Source organism: Branchiostoma floridae, chromosome 18 (genome assembly GCF_000003815.2).
Source record: "Branchiostoma floridae strain S238N-H82 chromosome 18, Bfl_VNyyK, whole genome shotgun sequence".
Taxonomy (NCBI): Eukaryota; Metazoa; Chordata; class Leptocardii; order Amphioxiformes; family Branchiostomatidae; genus Branchiostoma; species Branchiostoma floridae.
In genome coordinates, this window is record NC_049996.1 from 14,022,930 (window position 1) to 14,044,858 (window position 21,929).

The window sequence follows — 21,929 nt, forward strand, 5'->3', positions numbered from 1 at the left end:
AAGGTTAGCGCGGGATGATAACCATGTTAGTTGGAATTTCGCTGAACTTGACTTCAGACGATATTGATTTCTTTGTCGGGTCGGTAAATCACCAGGTATCAAAGGTCTTTGTACAGAACCAAGAACAATTACCTGCCGGAGTTAAGGTACCCCCTCTGCTAGCCCCCTCGGGGCAATGGTTAATATCTCAGCTAACTTCGATGTAATAGAATAACTCTGTATATTCGTTTACACCTGTTTTAAGAAGAGGGAAGAAGCATGTAAAACGTAGATATAATTAGAACATAGCATAGCTTATCATTTTCTCTGTAAGTAACTCACTGCATTTAGCCCTAATGGAACATGAATATGCAATAAGCTTAATTTTCATTGTCAATATCCAGACAATATCCAGACAATATAGGAAGTTCCCACGGCTGTAAATGCGGAAATGGTAGACGATGATAAATCTGGCTAGAGCTCAGTGGGATTACTTTGACCATCCATATACTAATAGGGCATGCTAATAGCGTTAGATATAACGATGCACTAAATCTTAATCAGAAAACTATAACACAGTGCTGTCAGACTAGTACATAGCAATATAAAGGGCATCTTGTGAGTTTTCTTGATTAAGAGTTTTTTTCAAATTCAAAGCACTACTCTGTATGCTGGAAAAATTGCTTTACCTCCCTTGTCGTCTGGATCTGATAGAAAGGCATTTTCGTCTTCGTCATTTACACATGAAGCGAGCGTTATTGTCATTGGATAAGAAGGCAAGTAAAACACAAGTCACGAGTGCGAAGAAATCTTTCTAGTTCAGCGACACTTCAACTAGTAGCAGCGCGTAAAATAACTACCTCTACCATCTATGAACATTACTTTCTGTCACTCCGACAAGTCTGTCCTCTTCGGTAATAAAAGCACTGAAAACAAACACACCGTACACTGACTCTATTGCACTTGTTATATCTAATATTGCACAGAATTGGCAAATACAACCAATGAAATACCACGATTTCATGTGAGTAGAGTAGCTACTATACATTCGTGTTGATGAACTCTTTTCATCGTAGGAGCTCGAGGTAGGTACACTTATCTGCGGTTGCATCTCCGACGCCATGCATACAGAATCAGGTTCTATTGCCAAGGGTGTCTCACCACGCAATTATTCACTCATGATCCATATCATAAAGAACTTGATACCCTTAAGGTCACAGTTCGTAGCACTTTTCCCCTATATACTTAACGATGTCTGTCACGTATAGACATTGAAGAACGCATAAGATGCATGCAAACTTTCGACCTGCATCTACCAAAGACATCTATCAACAATCTAATGACCAAACAGATACTGATATATTCGGCACAGTTCCATTATTAAATATGCATACATTGCCTTAATGAATACATTCGGCGTTAGAATACGTTTGCATAACGACATAAATTTGCATGTCTGACCTGCACCTACCAAAGACATCTATCAACAATCTAATGACCAAATAGATACTGATATCTTCGGCAGAGTTTACAGAATATGCATACATTGACTTCATGAATACTCTGACATTAGAATAAGTTCGCATAGCTGCATACATTTGCATAAATTGATCTGGACTTTTGTTGATCACTACTCAATGGTAACTAAATCTACAAAAAGACCAAGTCAATGGTTAATTGACAAAGGTAATGGTTTATTGGTAAGACCTTTCCTGGTAAGCTGCACAATGTACCCTTCGATAGAATGTTAAGTACTCAACCTTAACTTCACGAGTAATCAATTCCCATTCACCGATGGAGGAAGTAAGCTTACTGAAGCGAGAAGAATCCAAATGGGCCGCCCATGTGCGTGCCGTTGCCAACCGACCTTGTATTGTTTCTACATTAGTACATTTATCAACACTAAAGAGGCATCTTCTTTGTTAATCCACCCGATTAATTCGGTAGTTGAACAGATATAAGAAAATTTTTTGCACTTTTTAAATGCTATCCGTAGAATAACTCATCTTATTCATCCAGAACTGGAACAAATTGACAGATTGTCTTGGAAAAGGCCCGATTAATATCATTCAAAATAAAGCTGATTGAAAATGCGTCTTCACATCTTTTGAAAACTCAGGTGATATTCGTATCCTAATGCTTAGGTGTGTTTGGTCGTATTTATCAAGAAGTTATAATATAATTCAATATAAATATATAATTTTCTTTACTTGATAGTTGTTATTACCTGTTATTCACAATTCGCGTGATACTGTGAACCTAAGATGCCACAAGCATACCTTTTCAAAAGGACCCAGGACAATGGTTTATTGGTAAGATCTTTCCTGGTTAGCTACAAAAAATGTATCTTGGATAAGAACTCTTCTTAAGTACTCAATCCAAACTTTGCGAGGAATCAATTCCCATTCACCGATGGACTAGTAGGTTTCTTGAAGCGAGGAAAGTCCAAATGGGCTGTACCTGTGCAATCGACCCTGAATTGCTTCTACATTGCTCAATTTATCAACATGAATTAAGTGCCTTCTTTGCATGTTAAACCGTAAGATTCAGTCGATAGTTGAAATAGATCGTAATAAGTGAATATAACATTACGAGGTCTTATTCTTAGCCGCAGAATAACGCCTTGTAATACTTCCTAACTGAAACAAATGAACAGGATATTCTTATACTGCTGTTGTGTTACGCCGAACGGCGGTAATACCGGCTATATAGATACAGATACAGATATAGATATACATATGAAACGTGTCTTCATGTATCTTAATTGAAAACTGAAATGATATTTATATTTCTAATGGGAAGGTAGTCACTATGGACATCTGATTTTTCTTTACTTAATACTTGTCATTACCTATTGAATGCTCTGCATGATTTTTGCCATACTGTATTTTTTTTACATATCGCTGCTACTATAGCTAGTAAATCTAAAATTATATGATCTGTTGGATATGAGTTGAGTTTATTGGGATGCCCTTTAGCTCAGAATTAAGAATGCCTAATACACTTTATGGGCAAGTATTTGTGATCTTTGGATAACCGTTTTAGTATAGTTGTCACGTACTTTTGGCATTTGTCACAGGACGTTACGCTTCTGACGACGTTTCCTGTCATCTACGTCTATAAAACGAGCTGCAACAAACCGTGTCGGTCCACGTCGATATCAAAGTCATTCTGCACACCCACGTCGGACCATTACCTCCCCCTATAGACATTCAGGATAGCGGAAATACACTTGGGTTTCCAACCACACATCTTTGAATGTCCTGATTCTATAGGACTCAACAAAGAATTCTTGACGTCTTCTATCAAATGTCCTACTTCTCTATAATTTTCTATTTCTGAAGACTTCTTAGGATCCCTTGAAGTCTTTGAGTTCCCAACTTGCCAAAAAATGAATCCTAACTGATACTGTCTAGACGTTAAAGTGTTCCTGCAACATGAATAGCATAAACAGGAGTGAACTCTGAAGAGCTGTAGAGTTGTATTTTCTGTGACCTATCTAGACCTCGAAAATTGCTGGCTTGCCTTATAATAAACTTTAACGAAATATAATGGTTTTGCTGTCAATCTTACGAAGTCATCTTGACAAAGAGTAAACTATAAAGTTCTGACGAGTTTTTCTGTTGCCAAGACCTTGAAGAACTACAAAAACAGTCAGCATTAGTATTACATGCTTGTTATGATGCCCTAGTTCTGAAGAACTGAAAGGTTTTGGTATATATTGCTCAGACCTTGAAGGCTTTCAGGATAGGCACCTTGTTTATCATTGTGAAAATGATTTGCTTTTATCTTAAGTAGGCCAGGGTTTTCTCGTGTCTGTCTTTTGAACAACCCCCAAAGTGAAGTTTTGAGGCATAATGTTTTTTTCATGTAGCTAGTTGTCATGCTTCCTGAAACCTTACTAACCACTGGGTACAGAAGAGGATTGAGTGAGTGAGTTGTCATGCAATGCAGCATCGCTACAGTTAAATGTTTTCCACCCATATTATGTACCAGATCCTATTCTACAACTAATTGCCAGCTACAGCTAAATGATTTCCACCCGCACTTTTGTACCAGTTGTTATTCTACTACTAATTGTCAGTCATGCTCAATTCACCGATTCTGTGACTGCCATGGTTTGATTGTGATTTTCAAGTGAACCACCCATCCTTCTCTAAAAGTGCGTAACGGAAAACGTACTAGTAATAACTAGAGTTCAGCGACCTCATACCTCCATGAAAATTTAGAGCTTTCATAAATTTCATGCAATTGACTAACACATTAACATAATTTATGCATGGTGTTGTTCATCATTGACTAACGTACACATGTCACAATTATAAAATTCCCACTATTAATCATAAAGCGGTTTTGCAATTTTTACATAAATTATGCAAATAAGTTCCTCATTACCATATTAGGTATCTGCTTATATTCTACCTATCATAATTAACATGTGTTACATTTATTGAAGTCCAGTTATTGAAAACAATGGAATTATACCATTTCCTCATTAATTATGCAAATTAAGCTCTCATTTGCATAACATGTATATCATTATGAACATCTTTGCCTAAGGTACCCGCATGTCTAATATGATGCCAATCCGTCAATCCTTTCTGCAGTTATCCTCATTGGAATGTCTTGACAAAAACGCCCCTGCAGTTCTCAAATTAAATGTAAGGGGGCTGAAACTTGCCCCAATTTGTCATGACACTGACAGCTATCTACCACCCAAATGTCAAGACCATATCACGTCAGGGACAAGAGATACATAGAAAAAACTGCTATGATAGAATATTCTCATTAATTGTGCAAATGTAATATAATTTTGCATAATTAGTATTTCATTTTGTACAACATTGTCTGAGGTACCTACATACCAAAAATCATGAAAATCCGCTGTTCCTTTCTTGAGTTATTGTCTTCAGAAGTTTTTGACAAAAATGCCCCTGCTATCCCAAAACTAGACGCTAGGCGGCCCAAACTTATGTCACTTATTCCTGAGCGCAAGAGCTATCTAACACCCAAAAATTGGGACCATAGCTTGTTCAGAACACGAGATAGCAAAACCGGAAGTTGCGCTGCAGTACCAAGGGAAGCCGCTAGGGGGCCCAAAATCTAATCACTTCCAGCTTTCATCACACCCTACCAACACACCAAGTATGAAACCAATCCATCCAGCCGTTCTTGAGTTATCTTGTTGACAGACAGACAGACACACACACAAACGCAGGGTAAAATATAACCTCCATGAAATTTCATGGAGGTAATAATGTCATAGAATATTCCAAGGTCAAAGAAGATGTGAAAGAACAAAAATGTAAGACTCGCATTACACTATATCTAAATTATTTTTAAAAAAATCGGCGAAAATAACACAACAGCGAGGCAGTGAACGAATCCCTCAGTGCCGCACCGGTGCCCTAAGTGCAGTGAGATACCACCTCTACGTCCTAGTTCAGGACAGCCCCCGTCGCAATTAGAGGTTTAGTCCATTCTAATTGCCATTATTGGAATAGTTTGTATGAGACATACTGTGGCCTAGGATCAGACTATTGCCCATTGTTAGTTTTAAATGCCGTAGAAACTGCTGAATTGCTGCTATTGTGTTACCAGATGTCATATCGTAAAAAAGCTCCATTTCCCACTGAGACCACTAAAGTCCAATATAACAGTACCCGGCTAATGGTCAGGGTAGATGGGTCGTTACTAGGGCTGGGTATCGGTACAGCGTACCGGTACAAAACCGGTTTTTCTTATTGGACCGGTCCAGAAAAACCGGACCTGAAAAAAATAGGTGGACCGAATGCTGGACCGATTAGAAAATTAACATATTATTTTATTAGGCATTCACACGTTTTGGCGCTTGCAGTTGGAAGAAAATGATAAGAGTGAAGTAGAGTAGAGTTTATAGTAATTTCTACCAAGGTTTACAATCAATCGTACAGGTGCAGTTAGCGTTGTAGGATTTTAAAACGCCAGTGTAAGTCTAATACTCCACCAAACAGATTTCTTTGTAGTGAAATGGACCATTGGTATGAGTCATACTGAATCAGGTCCAGGTTCAGGTCCGGACCTGGACCTGATCCTTTGGACCTGAACCGGACCTGGACCTGAATCTTCTGTACCGGTACCCAGCCCTAGTCGTTACTTATGGTGTAGGTCAGTAAAGTAAGTCCTTTTACAGCTGCCTGTAAAGAGTGTTTTACTCGTCTGCAGATACTCTCATTTTATGTCTTAGTTACTTTTTATCCAGTAAACCCTACTTGGAGCTTTTAGGTAAACCGTCCCACGTAAAAGCCACAGGCTTGTTAGGCAGCAGAGGCTGTACGCTCTGAACAACCTAACCAGTAATAGAGAAGTAAACATACCGACTTAATGTGCATAAACGCTTAGATCAATATATTTTTTGTGAATGAAATATCACATATGCCTATAATCACATACTTTATTTATCTATTCCACTTCTCAGATTGTGTACAATCTGGGGGGAGTCGGCAACAGAAATCAAGTTCCTCTACGAGGCCGACTCCCCCAAAGATATACAGACTTAGGATAAAAACAAGCCTAACATTAAATACTGAAAGTAATACATACAATAAAAATGAGAGAATAGCAAGGCATAACAGGACAAAGGGAGATCAAACTATGTCGCTATGCATAATGAGCATACTGTTCAATCAAGGAAATTTTGTTGCATTTCCTGTTAGAAGGATAATCTTTACAAGTTACAGATCTTAGCGTCTCTACTATTTTGCTTTTTTTTGGAAAATTAGTATTTGACCTTAGACATGATAGAAAACCATACTCCATCATACCAATATGAAGAGAAAAGTGTGCTGTCGTTTCCTTGTATGTAAATTAATATATTATTTATATTTTCCCAAACATTGCTCACTCTTGTAAACAGCAGTTCAGTGATCCCTTAAAACAAGCATTTGAGAATTCGGTCTCGTATGGCATTTCCATTTGCCACCATTACTACCAAAGTGCGTACAATAGCATGTAGAAACTACTTCATTTCAAATAGCTGTAGGCCAAGGCTCTACCCGGCTGTTATGGTCACCCTAATAAGCGGTGGTTACTGCGATGCACAGAACAGTTTTCTTGTCCTTGCCTTGTTTTTCGCACTTTAATTTGGTACCATGCCAAATATTCATGAAAGATCCCGTTTAGTCATTGACTGTCTTTTCTGTCATTACAGCCCAATATCGGCTGTATGTGTCTTGAATATGAAATGATGACGATTCTATGAACATTGGTGGGCATATGTAAATACTTTTGTGTTTTCCATTGGGAAACTCAACGGCTAAAACTACTTTTTTCATGTATTGGAATACACTGAATTATCGGTATAGCTCGCTCATTGATCCCGCATTGGACCTCATTGTGCAAATGATTCTCCATTACTAGAATTGCTTTGAAGGTTTTGGATATTGCTTATCATCAGTAGTCAAATAAGTTATGTATCTGTTTGTCTGTAAATGATCAAAACGCATCAGGTACCAAATGTAAATAGATATTTCCCTTATATATATGCATATCAATGTAAAGATATCTACCAAATGTGTTCAGTGTTTCATAGGTTTTAAAGAGTTTTAGCAGAAGAATTTATGACTGCTTAAATGTGACGTAAAGATTACAAATATCTTTAAGCATACTTTTATCCGATTTCGTATTCAGTTTCAGTTTATTTATTTATCCAGGAAAATACATCGCCTTTTGGCGTTTTTCAATACCTCCTGGGGGGCCGGGAGACCCCAACATAAATTAACACAAAATCACAACAACTGAATCAAAATTGAAATCAAAGGTCAAACTTAAATAACTAAACGTCAGGTGTCAACTATTTACAATACAAATAACTCAGGATAACTTAATATAAGTAGTATATATAGTATAGTATGCTACTTGTTAGGGATGGAAATATTTCCTTTATTGGTTGTGTTTGTTTTTGTCTTTTATACCGCATGCGCACCTTGTTCAAACCTAGCCCATCATCTAACTCACAGTTGACAATATACTTTCATCATCATCGTACATCCGGTTTACACTGGTAAGGTATAATGCATAAAGTTTTGTCAGTATGATCTATCATTATCAATACTTTGAACACAGAAAAAAATGTACAAACCTTCAAATGGTGCGTTGAGATCGAAGACTGCCCACAACTGCATGATGAAGAAAGGTGACCAGCACAGGATGTAGGCGATGACGATGACCAGCGTCATCTGCACTGTGCGGATCTTCGTGGCCCGGAAATCCCCGCCCACGCGGTGCGTACGGGGCCGGAACTTTCCCGAGCGGATCGGGACGTCGAAGCGACTTGCCCGGCGGTACTGCAGCTGTCCTGGGGACTTCTCCTCCCGGTACACCCTCCAGACCTCGATGGAGATGTGGGTGTAGGCCGTGGCGATGATGAGGCAGGGGATGAAGAAGAGAGAGAGGCTGCACCAGATGACGTAGGCGGTCTGTCCCCAGGGGTGGATGAAGAGACCCCAACAGTCGGGGTACCCGTGAGGACCGTCCCGTAGGCCGAAGATCTGGATCTAAACGGACAGAGACATATACCTTATGTTGGGATATAGGCAATTTCCGTTTCTATCTAACAATGTAAAATTTAAACTTGCAATCTAAACAGCAACATGGGCATGTAATCTTTAATTTATGAAAAGTTTAGACATACATGTATGCATTGTATAAACAAATATTATTGTATTCTATCCACTTACCGATTTCAGTCATTTAAATGTTTAAGAAGATGACATCTTAAACTTTCTCTAACTTAAGACCTTGAGACCTATATCATTTTATTACCTCAAACAAATTTGTTTTGAAAACTTCTCCTGATTTGTTAATTATGCAAATTTAACAGAAATGCCGAATACAGTATGCCGTGCGTCCAAGTGAAAGGTTCCAATAAATGTCATTCGTGTACGAATCCATCTAACTTTTCCTATGCAGAACACTGCACTCCAAAATAGATGTAATAATGTGTCGCTGTAATCCATAATTATGTAGCATTGTAATCTTTAATTATGTATCATTGTAACCCTTAATTATGTATACTGAAATCTTGGTATTCAGGGAGAGGATTTGTAAAATGAGTAGCATTCAGGAAAACACATATTCACGTCATAAGTTTTAATATAGAACGGGTTGCTCTATCCTCTATCGTTCTGACTGTGCCGGAAAGGTTCTAAATTAGTTTTGCTATTACCGCCCTGGGTGTTGCGAGTCTCTAGCTCCCGGAATGTGCCCAGGCGATGGCGATATCTGAAGAAAGGCGACAAATTCGCTTTTAGCTACTGCCAGGCCATTAGGAGTGCATGGTGCCGAATCGATTTTTCTGTACCCTAGACTGGTATATAAATTACACTCATCAATCCCTTACAGCAATGGTTGTACTTGTTCCGTGTTAAAATAACAGCTGTTCGCTGGCGAGTGTTGATAAACTAATCTTAAAAGATTGTAAACTCCCTATGGGGACTTTTTCGGTATCTTGGCGGTAACGTGTGGTTTGTCGTTTGGAACTGCGAAGGTATCCTCGGGTGTACCCACACAAACCTATTACCGAAAAGGGAAATTGAACGATCTTTCGTTTGTCCAACAGCTCAACAATACGTCATGGCTACGCATAGAGTTGGGAATGAAAATTGGGTGGGGGAAGTACAAGGCGAAGTCAAAAACTAGTGTCATTTTCTATACCAGCCTCATATTTTATGAATTGAAATTTAGCACAAAGGTAAAATGTCTCAATTTATTGTTCAGATTTTTATGAGCAACTGAGTTGATTCGAGATGAACATGAGTTGGCATTGCTTTAGACTCCCAACTTAAGAAACTTCTGAGTTCCTGAACGATATTTAGTCGGCGTACCGAAAACAATCGTTAATTTTCCCAACAGCTCACAACCATGCGTAGATTTTTGTTGGGAAGAGGGTGTGATATACTTCGCAACTTTGTGAGTCTCAAATTGGTTTAAGATGCCACAGGCCAGGCATTACCATACGATGAGGAATAACTCTGCAGCTCATTACAATCTTCGGTTTTCACCTTACCTCACCCCACCTGCCATGAACATTCAGAATGTATATATTTAGGTAACAGTGGCATTATGTCATCAAAGTATTTAGTTATCTTTAAGACAAGCACATTGGCACGACCAAGGTAAATGAATTGTGGTTGACAGAGTATCAGTGTGAGGTATTCATTCTATTGACATTTTCAATTTGATTAAGATCTAGTTGACGCGCAACTTGATATGGATACGTGCTCAATTAGAGAGCCCTCATACTTAATAAACGTTATCATGGAATGGATCCGAAGGCCAAGGACAGGGTGACGTGGCTAATCAGTCATTGCTTTACAGACATTTGTTTTAACGTTCGCAATTGCGATTGGTCTGTGATTATGTGGTCCTACCAGAACATTGATACGCGGAGTACGTGTCTACGAATCACTTTTTCCATTTTTCAACATTTCCGTTAGATCGCTGTCGGCCATGCCTACCTGGGGCACTATACTTGCGCGAGACTATCAGTCTGGCTGATGAACCGTCTGTGTTTATCAATAATTAGTGGCAACATCATATGTCAACAATAACTAAACACATTATAAAATTTTATCACTTTTCGGCCTGGCCCCCTCAACTGCTATGTTTGATCAGACATGTACAGGATCTAGGAGTTGTTGCCATGTTGTTAGAATCAGCACAGTTTCTGTTGGATGTTTGGCTAAGTTATACGTTACATCAGAATTCAGTCGACTGCATACGATTTCTTTTCCACCACAACTAGATGCAAACAATACACGATGCCATTGGACATGTATAGGATTTTACAATGGTCATTACTGACCGAAGGGGAATATATAGTATACGTGAACACTGCCCTATACGTGCGTCGTTCTGAGTGCGCGCTGCATACCTGTGGAACTCCGAAGACGACCGAGAACGACCAGCAGAGCAGGAGGACCCGTTTGGGTTTGTACACGGTCCTGGTGACGGCCGACATGGGGTGGCAGATGGCCGTGTAACGGTCCAGAGCCGAGCCGACAAGGACGAACGACGAGGCGTACAGACTGGTCAGCTGGAGATACTGGGGAGACAGATTCCATGGATTTTGTGAAAGCATTATGAAATGTGAATTTAAGAATTTTATAAGAATATATTTGTCAATTTTGATTATATTTCCGTCTCTTTAAAACATCGCCGCGAAGGAGTTTTTTTTTTCAAATCTACGAAAATGTACTTACAAAAGTAGTTACTGGAAACAGATGCCGGAAACATTGTGAGGCGTAACTACTCCGCAGATCTCAAATGTATTGGCTGGCCATGGTGGCAAATTTATTACGTAAGCATTTCATGGGTAATCAACCTCTACTATTCACATTCCGTAGAACATCAATCTCTAAGAAAACATTTCTAGGCAATACGAATTTTGCTCTTGAAGTAGAAAAAGTATTCTTAGTGTAGGAACAGCAATCTTAGAAGTAACACAGCATTCCGTAACAATAAAAAATGTTCTTCAAATGACAACACAAAGCGAACAAGGCAGGGGAAAAAGTACCGAATGTTGATTACAAAACTATATTGAGACTGGACAAACTAGAAGATAACATGGTTCGCTACAGATTCCCGGAAAGACAAGTCCTCACCTTGACGACCCTGCAGAGGAAGTCCCCTGCCAGGAAACGGTCGGTGGCGTCCCAGATGAGCTGGGGGAGGATGTTGAACAACGCCACGGTCAGATCCGCGATGCTGTGGGTTAAACAACGGAGAAAATGTCATCATAGTGCTAAATGGAAGAAGCATCAAATATGAGGGACAATGGTTTGCACAACTCACGTCAAAAATCGCTGGGGACGCTATTGGACAAAAGTGATAAGTTTTTGTGGGTCTTATAGTATGATGTTATGTATATACAATATTCTGTGTTTACTATGGGCCATTTCGTGCCTGTAATAAAGAATCAATTAACTGAAAGATTAAACAATTTAGAAGAATGTCGTCACAGTGCTAAACGGAAGAAGCATAAATAAGGCTACAGTCACTGCATGAAAAGTGGGACATACCAATAGCAGTAAATGCCAGATATGGCTCTTCCTATATTGAAGCGACCGCTATCGTGATGTTTGATGTTGTTTCCTTTTTGGCAAACATTACCGGACATGCCTGACATTTACCGCTATTGGTAAATGCCACTTTTCGTGTAATGTACAGGGCAACATGCTGCAGGCGGTGGGGAAAATATGGACCGGGGCCGACATCATTTCCTGCCACATTTCTTAGACCTTTCTGGCACCTTTGAGCTACTTTCCTGTTTGCGTCCCGACGTACTATATAGCATTCAAATGCCAAATTGCGAAACTGCGAAACATAGCATTCAAATGCCAAATTGCGAAACTGCGAAACAACTGATTACAATACCTCCGTTGTTGTCACTGGGGCAATGAAGTAAACGACATATCTAAACAATTAAGTGTTCAAATAAAAAAAAAACGAAAGAAAACTTAAGTTTCTCTAGATATAGAACTGAATTCTAACATCACATCGATTATACTTGGACTTATCTACAGCCTTTAGCTTAACAATTCAACATTTAGCGTTTACAATTAAACGTACCTTGCGACAATAGAAAAGAAAAAATAAACCAAAACACACAGGAATTAGACATGTTTAGTCATGGTTATGGTGTAAAAATAAACCAAAACACACAGGAATTAGACATGTTTAGTCATGGTTATGGTGTGATGTCCTTTGGAAGAATACAGATAAAGAACGCCATACACTACATGGACTCCAGATCTAACTGGAGATCTAACTCATATCACTCTCAGAACAGTAATCTGCCATGTAAAAAGTATCTGTGAATGATGCTTCCAACCTAATAGGATGTACAAGTGAATTCTGCCCAGTCCAGTAAAGCGTAATGATTGTGAATACATGGACTCCAGATCTACTACATGGACTTACTCTTATCATTTGCAAAACAGTAGAAAGTATTTGTGAATGATGCTTCCAACCTAATAGGATATACAAGTGAATTCTGCCCAGTGAAGCGCAATGATTGTGAATGCAGGGCTTTGATGAAACGTGAGACCGAGATCTGTTGAAGGCTAAACAAGATAGATTTCCTCCGACATGCCCAAATCCAGGTATAACTCACACAGGCGATGTGTTTGCCGGAGTGGAAGGCTATCGACAGCTCAGCCTCGCCGCGGCTTCGTGCGTGATTTTAACCATGTTTCTCATTCACCGTGAGGGGGGGGGGCATGTAGGAGCATCTAATGTATTTCTTAATTGTATTTCACTGCACTTGAGGCACCGTTACGGCACTGCGGGCTTCGAAAGATACTCAACGAATTTCAGAGATAAAGAACGAATTTTCTTCTAAGTCATATCTTATGTATTACATTTTAATTATGAGATAGGAGAAAATAACAAAACAGTGCCGCAGTGAACGAAACCCGCGGTGCCGCACGGGTGCCCCAAGTGCAGTGAGATACTACCTTTACTGCGCGTTGTAACTCAGTATCGGCTATCGCTCGTGACCGAGCATTAGATGATGATATTTGATTGCATTACCTGCCTACATAGACTACTTATTTGATAGTGTTACGTGGCTATGGATACGTAAGGCTAATTCCATGTAGTGTAGAAGTGAATTCATGTCAGTTCAGGCCTCAGTAAAGGCCCCCTTTCACTTGACGTGCGGCACGCTTGCGGCATTGCTGCGTTCGGAAGATGCTCAACGAATTTCAGAGATAAAGAACGAATTTTCTTACTTGTTGTGTATTTTGTGGTCTTCTATGTCACACTTTTACGTATTGCGCAATATCTGAATTATAACAAATCTGAGAAAATAACAAAACAGTACCGCAGTGACCGAACGCTGCTATGCCGCTTGCGTGCCGCACGTCAGGTGAAAGGGGGCCTTTACTGTTCGGGGGTGACGATGTGGCATCTCATCCCCAGAGTAGAACGGAAGAGTCGGGGTCACTACCTTGCATTCTATCTCATAAGCCTTGGCTTCAATATGGAAAAAAATTTGTCATGTTTCTGTAGAAAAAAAGTATGATTTTCCCTTTTACTTGTTTTCCATGCAAGACAAACGTAACGAAGTCTATAAGACTTTAGTATAACTGCCATGTAACATCGACGCGTGACATCTAGAAAGATGCACTCTTAATGTATTTTTGTATAAACAGGAATAAGTGTTTCTTGTTGCACAGATGGTGTACTAGCACACCCAGGCTCACCATCAAAATGTCACAAACAACGTATGACTTCTCGTGCTAGTTTTCAAATGTCAAAGCGTGTACTGATACATGTAAACGTTGCAGCATCATTCATTCCCATTGTATATCCCATGTCCATTCTAATATCACGGTCACACTGTGATACGTTTTACAATACGTTTCTATGTAATCAATGATGATTCTCAAGACTAATAGTTGAGTAAACAATGGTCGTAGAAATTTTTCAAACTAAACTTAAAGTTTTTATATCGAATTCTGATGTGGTTTTCAATACTGTCATCAAAAAAGCACGGGCAATGACTTGCACAGCTCACGTCAAAAACATCTGGGGACGCCATTACACAGAAGTACTATTTTTGCACAAGTGATATGTTTCTGTGCATATGTCTAATAATATGCTGTTATGAATATTCAGTAGTCTATTTTTACTATGGGCCAGTCAGTGCCTGCAATAAAGAATTAATTGACTGAAACACTATTCAATATATTTTCTAAGCAAGTAGAAGCTTGAAGAGTAGAAGAATTTTTACGCCTTTTATTTCGTAAAGCCGTTTTAGATAACGTTTTTGCTATAATTTTGATGTTGCAGAAATCCAGGCTCTTAAACCCTCAGCTTTTCCCAGCTGGGCGTATTTTTCTACACTTATCTTAAGAGGACAGCTGGAATATTAATTCTCGGGGATTCATACACTGGATCGGTCCAACACTGTTTGAATTTACATGGCATTAGAATGACTTCTTTTCACGACGCAACGCTGTTAACCTGAACACACACACACATCGGGTACTGTCTTAGTCTAAAATTTTGTTTGGATTGTGATATTTGTGCATGCTTATTCGCAGAAAACATCAGCAATGGGCAATAGACACAATTTGGACATTTATGCATACTGAGGTTTGCTTTCACTACCAAATTGATAAAAGGTAATTTTATCTTTTGTGAAAACATATTGACGCCGTTGGTACTGTAATAGATTTAATTTTCATGGCATTTCAAGAAGTACGTGTGATATCTACAAACCCAGACTCCTCCTAGCCTTATACAATTTGGTTTGCCGAATATCCGTCTTAGGATTATATGTAACTGCTCTAAGGAAGGTTGCTTTAAGCATGGTTTTACTTAAGATAAAGTAACCCTGTCCTAATAACGCTCGGTCCTTGGGTAATTTTCGCAATACTACTACTCCCTAAATACTACTCTTCTCTTTTCACACTGATAAACGTTATCCCAAAGGAAGCCTGCGTGGTGTCTAAATCAAACCTGAGTCTTTCGTGAAACTAAATTTCCCATCATTATATACCAATCACTGAAAACCACGTTGAAGTGTCAACGACAGATACCCTAGCGTTCCCAATATCCGCCTCTTCATATCTCATAATTACTCCCTTGTATGTATTCATAACCACAATTTCTGTATCAAAGCTATATGTGGGATTCTCGTTTCCTGTCTTCAATTTCCTGCCACATGCTTGTCTCTTGCCTTGTGGGAGTCTATGGGAAGATGCAAAGAGGGAATCGTCGAAAAATCACGATAATAAGGAAAAAAACAGGAAATTCATTTCCCCCAAAAAATATTTCACGGACGGATGAAATCTTCGGATGAAATCTTCGGTTTCCTGTTATTGTTAGCCTCATTAATTACATCACTGATCCAGGAAGACTTGACCAATCAGAGACGAGGACCCCGACCATTCTAGGGCTATGACCTCGGGCAACACTGAAATGAAACGCTAGTCCATGTCTTGCCGTTACAGTCTGATTAAATGTGCGTATCAAAATGCTATCGCATGATCGCACCCTTAGGTGCGCAATAAATGGAATCAATCTGTCAGGCTCCTTAGCAACGGCTGTAAAGATACGTTTTCATCAGCGTTGTTCGGAGACTCATATACCGACGTGTTTACTTAATCAGCGTCTGTTTGCTGTGTTTATCTTCTTAGAACAACTGATGTATTAGTTCCCCTGGAGTTATACGCTGAAGCAGCAGTAACTTTGAACGAGCCCCGCTGTAACATATCAAAGACTGCTAAAGAGCTTTTCACATTCATGGAGCCCAAGCATGTGATATCTAAGCAGACGTTTTGACACTTCTCTGTACTATGAACAATTTATTTTGTTTGGAGAGATAGAAAGAGTGAAGAGTAATAAGGAAAGGAACAGGGAAGGTATGAATGGAGGAAGAAACGAAGGAAAGATGAAGGGATAGATCTGACTAAGTGAGCCGTGTAAAGCAAGACCGAATGACTTATTCTGTAATATATTTGTTCTGGTGTGTGACAAACCAATTCGCGTAAAGGCTGCGGCATCAGGTGCTGATTAATTTTGTTCCCTTAATCATCGTGCCTGGTAAGAAGTATAGATGTCGTGACAACTCCTACATGGAATAGAATAGCTCATGTCACGGCCATTAAACCCTGTCGTGGTTAGGAGCGGAGCATTGATCTGGGGTAAAAAGTACATCATAACAATTAGTGACGGTCTGTTAATCCGTGGTAAAGGATACATGTTAAACACAGCACAGTCGTTTTACACACGGCTTCTTAACATGAATGTGATTGTTAAGGACATACAACTAATGGATTGTTTCCTCTAAATTAATCGCTTTGTCTTGGGAAAATGTTATTGTTTACTCTTCGTTTAGAATCTGCGAGTTAGAAAATATAGTTTAGACTATATTGTACCGAATGTCCCTGAAATATTCTGATCCAAAATGTAAAGGAAAGGAGACAAATCATTTCCAAGTTATTGATTAAGCAATGAAAAAGAGAGGATATCTTAAATCTATGGGGAAAAGTACATGATAACAATTAGGGACGGTCTGTTAATCCATAGAAAAGGATAAATATTAAACACAGCACGGTCGTTTTATGCACGGCTTCTGAACGTGAATGTGGATGATAAGGTTTTAAGGTTGGCTAAATTGCCATTTTGACCTTCCATTGTGTTCTCAAAGAATAGAGCCGTAACGAATATTGATAGATGGGCATGGAAGAATACTAAATCTGATTTTGGGGGGCCATATGGATGACATCATTAAGTTTTATTGCCCCGAATATTATATTTTATGAGAAAACACAGCACTTTGGTACATACCACTGCAATGTTTCCCCCATGTGTATAACAAACTCGCGTTCGCGCAGCTTGATATCTTCTGATGATCTGCGATTATTAGAAAATCCTTTTTTTTAATTAGAATAATGGATTTTTTGTACTGAACTGATCGCTTTGTCTTGGTTATATTGTACGAATTTATTGATTACTCTTCATTTAAGGTCTAAGTTAGAAAATATAGAAAAGACTTTATTCTGTCAGATGTGCCTGATATATTTTGATCCAAAATGCAAAGAAAAGAAAAGAAAACAATTTCCACGTTATTGATCAAGCAATAAAAAAAGAGAATGTTGTTAATCTTGGCTAGACACATTCATTATGGAAGACTCCATATGCTGTGTTTGCGGTCGATACAATCCTTTATTCCTTTCTGCGCGGTTCATGAAGTAATAATAACATTGGTGAAAAGACATACGAGTACTAACAGCTGCTGAATGGGAGGGACATGCTTGAGTTGGCTGACTTTCTAACGGATGGTTATAGCTATAGCCTGTCAAGTAACAACTGTGTTTCAAAACGACCAGCCAACCAACTCGCTCTTTGATTGACTAGTTTTGATGGCCTTGATTTCTCTATCAAAACAAGTAGCAAACCAGCAAGCTCGTTGGTTGGTAAATTGATTTTCATACTGTTTCATTCCTATAACAAAAGAACAAGCCTGTTGTTTCGATTGATAGCTTACTTGTTTGTTTCGTATTTTTTGGTCCCTTGCCCGTACATACTTTTGACCACACACCAGTACCTAGAACACTCTATATCTAATAGTCTCTTCTTTGTTGATGTTCTTCAGTAGTTCCAGCGCCGCTACGTTTTCGGTGATTTTTTTAAAATTTCTCAATCGGCAAACAAGTTGTAGCTTGCTTGAGGCAAAATGTGAGGTAGCAGGTATGCATTACAAGGTATGCACTGGTACGTAGAGACCATCATACGTTGTAAATGAAACGCTTAGGCTTGGATTATATCACGCCCAGAGATCAGAATATTATAGGAGGTATTGGCTTTCGCATCCATGCCTATCATTACTGTAATATGAAGTTCAACGAGTGAGTGAAGATCCCAGAACTTCACCTTTGTATACCCCTCTTAGAGGGAAGCTAATGGTAATCATTCCCAAGGACTGGGGCATACAGGGGGCATCAGATATGCGAGACAAGCGAATTGATTTTAGATATTTTATGAGATGAAAAATGTATCATCCCATGCCAGGTTTATCCCGCACAGCAGGCTAAATCTAAATGAACTGTCTCTGTGATTGAACTGCGAGGCGTGACAGAAATGAAGCGAACCCACTGCACTGTCGAGACTTATCTCTTACAAAGCAGGGTGCAGGGGGGATTTTGAAAATCCCTATGCTTTGAAACTTTTGAGAAGTCATTCCAAGAAGAAATCTTGGAAAGGATTCCATGGCAAAGCTTCCGGTCTACAGTAGCGTGGAGTAGCAATCGTTTTAGAAGGACGAGCGTGTCGTCAGTAGATCTTACAAGCGTGAAGACAGTCTGTGATAATAAAAGCAGTCGGTTGCGTAGAACCAACCCAAACGTCCTTCCTGTTTGTAAACATTGTCTATAAAGTGCACAATGTTTACGGCTCATTTTTTTTTCACGTAAAGATTAACATGTAAAGCAAGGGGGAGGTGATAGTTTTAACTATCACTTTAAAAGGTACCAAGGCAAATCGCCCACCAAATAAAATATTACAAGAAAAAAGGAATTTTGAAACGGCCTCATTCATTTCTTTTAACAGCCTACATCATGACTACGATAGTAATCACAAAACAAAAATAAATAGTTTAAGAATAATTTTGTATCATCCAACGTTACCAGAGGTTTGCCAGGAACAGATGCATCCTCCTGTGGTGGGTCCGACTCCGGTAGATATCGGCGAGAACATAACTGTTCCCCGTCAGGGCCAGGAAGAACAGTGCGCCGAGAACACCCACCTCCACCGCCGCTAGCGTCTCATCCCGCTCTCCGGGTCTGGTGAGCAACGGCAACGTCTCATTAGTGGCATTGCCGGAATAATTGAAGGTGATGGGCTCCCATGGGGGGCTGATGTCCAAGTCTTCGTCACCCATGTCTCAGGTTGCCTTTTCTCTGTCCCCTGCTGCTCTGTGGGAATGTTTTCTGAGGTCGCGAAGCTCGTGACAAGCGAGGAGAACTTGCACTAGGCCTACACCAGCCGAGAAGCTGTTTAACTGGCTGGAGGTGCTTGGCGGATCCGTGCGGAGGACCAATCACGGAGCCGGGTACCATCCATTCATGGTGTACGGCATAAAACGTGACAAGCTTAGAAAAAACCCTATTAAGAAGGCGACGTCTTTGCTGGAGACCGTAGTTCCGTGTACGTCAGTCCTTACGCAACCAGTCGGCAAGTAAGACAGGTAGAATGTGAGCAATTGTTTTTACTGATGTCAATTCCATCTTTTTTTTTTCATTCACGCTTGTTGGCAACGTGTGTACACAACCATCACTGCGGCGCCCCAACCATCATTGAATTATGGATAAACCTAAAACGATGTCTGGACCGACTACCTCTGTCAGAATGTTGGGATGAACTAGCCCTGAGTGACGCACAGCCAACTGATCGCCTTTCCTATAACAAAATCGTTAAGCCATAAAGGCGTGAAGAATTATCATTATTCTCATTTTTTACTCTCCTATCTTTATACCCTTCACATCTGACATGTGGGGATTGAATTATCAAAGTGTTATCGTGTCACAAGAGAATCTTAACCTTAAGCCTTGCTTTTGTTAATGTCCATAAATGACGCACGCCTGTATGTATTACTGGGCTTAGTAAAGGAAATGACAATGAACCTGATCTTCTTAATACGTTTTTTGACCTGCTGACCGGAAACATTTATCTTCAACAATTAACGAGAGCTGAAATGCGTGCATGTAAAACCAGGAAAGATTATTTGAAGTTTGAAACCATCTTAAAAATGTGTAGGGGTGTTGTCTACTGTCCGGGCTATTTGGTCAGTAACATCCAAAATGTTTTCAGTTTCCTGTATTGTTCAGCAACCGGTAAGGGCCATTCTATGTAAACATGTGAAGCTAATATATACTACATTACATTTGTAATCTACTACTTTAAGAATACTGAATTAAGAATTTTTGCTTGCGCATTTAATGTATTTAACCAGACAAGGAGTAGTTCATCATTTGATGCAAGCAGAAATAAACGAAAGCACAACGAAAAAAGTTTGGGAAAACTTTACAACTCTAAGTAGTAGTCTCCATAAGTACGTATACAGACGCACTTGCTAGACATTATTATTCAAAACTACCGGACTTGAATGTCTCTCGTGTCAATGTTAGGTGGAGAGATGATTACCTCAATTTCCGCAGCGTGCCCAATCGTATCATTAAGTGTCATTAGCGTCAGTGCGAAAACACCGTCTAACAACCAGCTGGATATAAATATATACAACCTAGGGCGGCACGCAGGGCGGCACTAGCAAGATAGGTACTAAGGTTTGCTTAATTAATCTTCAAACTGAATCGTAACTGACGGGGCTGACAGCATCTGCCTCACGGACGTGGAAGAACAGATCTAAACCGACAGTCACGATTTCACACTCGGGAGATCTGCTGGAGATTAGACCTTAATCACTTCCGGGTTTCACTGAGAAATCATTCATTTACACGATAAAATTCAGCTGTTTAAGTTCCAGGAACGTCCTGCATCTACGTACGTGGTCATTGAAAAGCGTTGAGTTGTTTTCCTCGCATTGCCGCCTAGGCGTCGCCGAATGTACTCGTTCATCGTCTGAACGTCTGGCCATGCTCTCCACCAGATCTCTTTTGGTTGATGAAATATAATCAAATATTGATCAAATGAAGGGGATAATTTACATGTCTTTCTGTAATATTCATGTGACCTACAAGGTTATATGCAAATGACATCCAAGGCATTTCAGTGGTCTTCTCCATGGATGATGTCTGGGGTTTCCTTATGATCTTTGAATGATCTCCAATGTCTTTAAATCATCTTTAAATGGCCTTCACGGTATTCTTGTGATGTTTCTGTGGTATCTTAGGTCTTCGAATGATCTCCTATCAATGATGTCAACGACCAATATTACTTTTTGGTCGCTTACAAGTGTTACCCAACGGTCTCTTTCCTGTGGAAAAGTCATTTAGAAAACAGACTTTGTGTAATATTTTAATATACAACGGAGTTCTTACAACCCTAAATGTGACTTCTTTATCAAAGTTATCATAGTCTTCTCTGTCTATTTCAACAATTTGATTGCAATGGCATGTGTTGTACCCGTTTAGTCGATGAATTATGCAGTTTTAATCTCCGTTCAAAGCTCAACTCTACCCAGTCAAGCTGCAGTAGCAAGTCGGAGTAATACTTACCGTTTTCCAATTTTAGCCAGCGATCCTTGATGTTGCCGACTAAAGACACCAAATACAGCTGCCCCAAGTCCAAGTACTTAGAGGTTGTTAATAAAATATAAGCCAATTAGTCCCCGTTCTAGTCTTTGAGTGGAGTTTTCCATTGCGACTGAACAAATATCGATCTGTTCAATAAACAACACCTTCAACTCAGAGACTTTAGGTTTAACAAGGATGACCACGGCG

At 39.6% G+C, this 21,929-nt stretch overlaps 1 protein-coding gene across 1 annotated transcript; it reads right to left on the bottom strand.

Annotated features, from left to right (window-relative positions):
* Positions 1-1,609: 1,609 nt before the first annotated feature.
* Positions 1,610-19,411, bottom strand: LOC118405441 (oxytocin receptor-like). The gene is made up of 5 exons (XM_035804941.1): positions 19,158-19,411; positions 11,622-11,724; positions 10,892-11,062; positions 8,099-8,513; positions 1,610-1,629 (listed from the first exon to the last, which is right to left on the bottom strand). Exons 1-5 carry the CDS (start codon positions 19,409-19,411, stop codon positions 1,610-1,612), a joined length of 963 nt encoding a protein of 320 aa, XP_035660834.1.
* Positions 19,412-21,929: the final 2,518 nt, after the last annotated feature.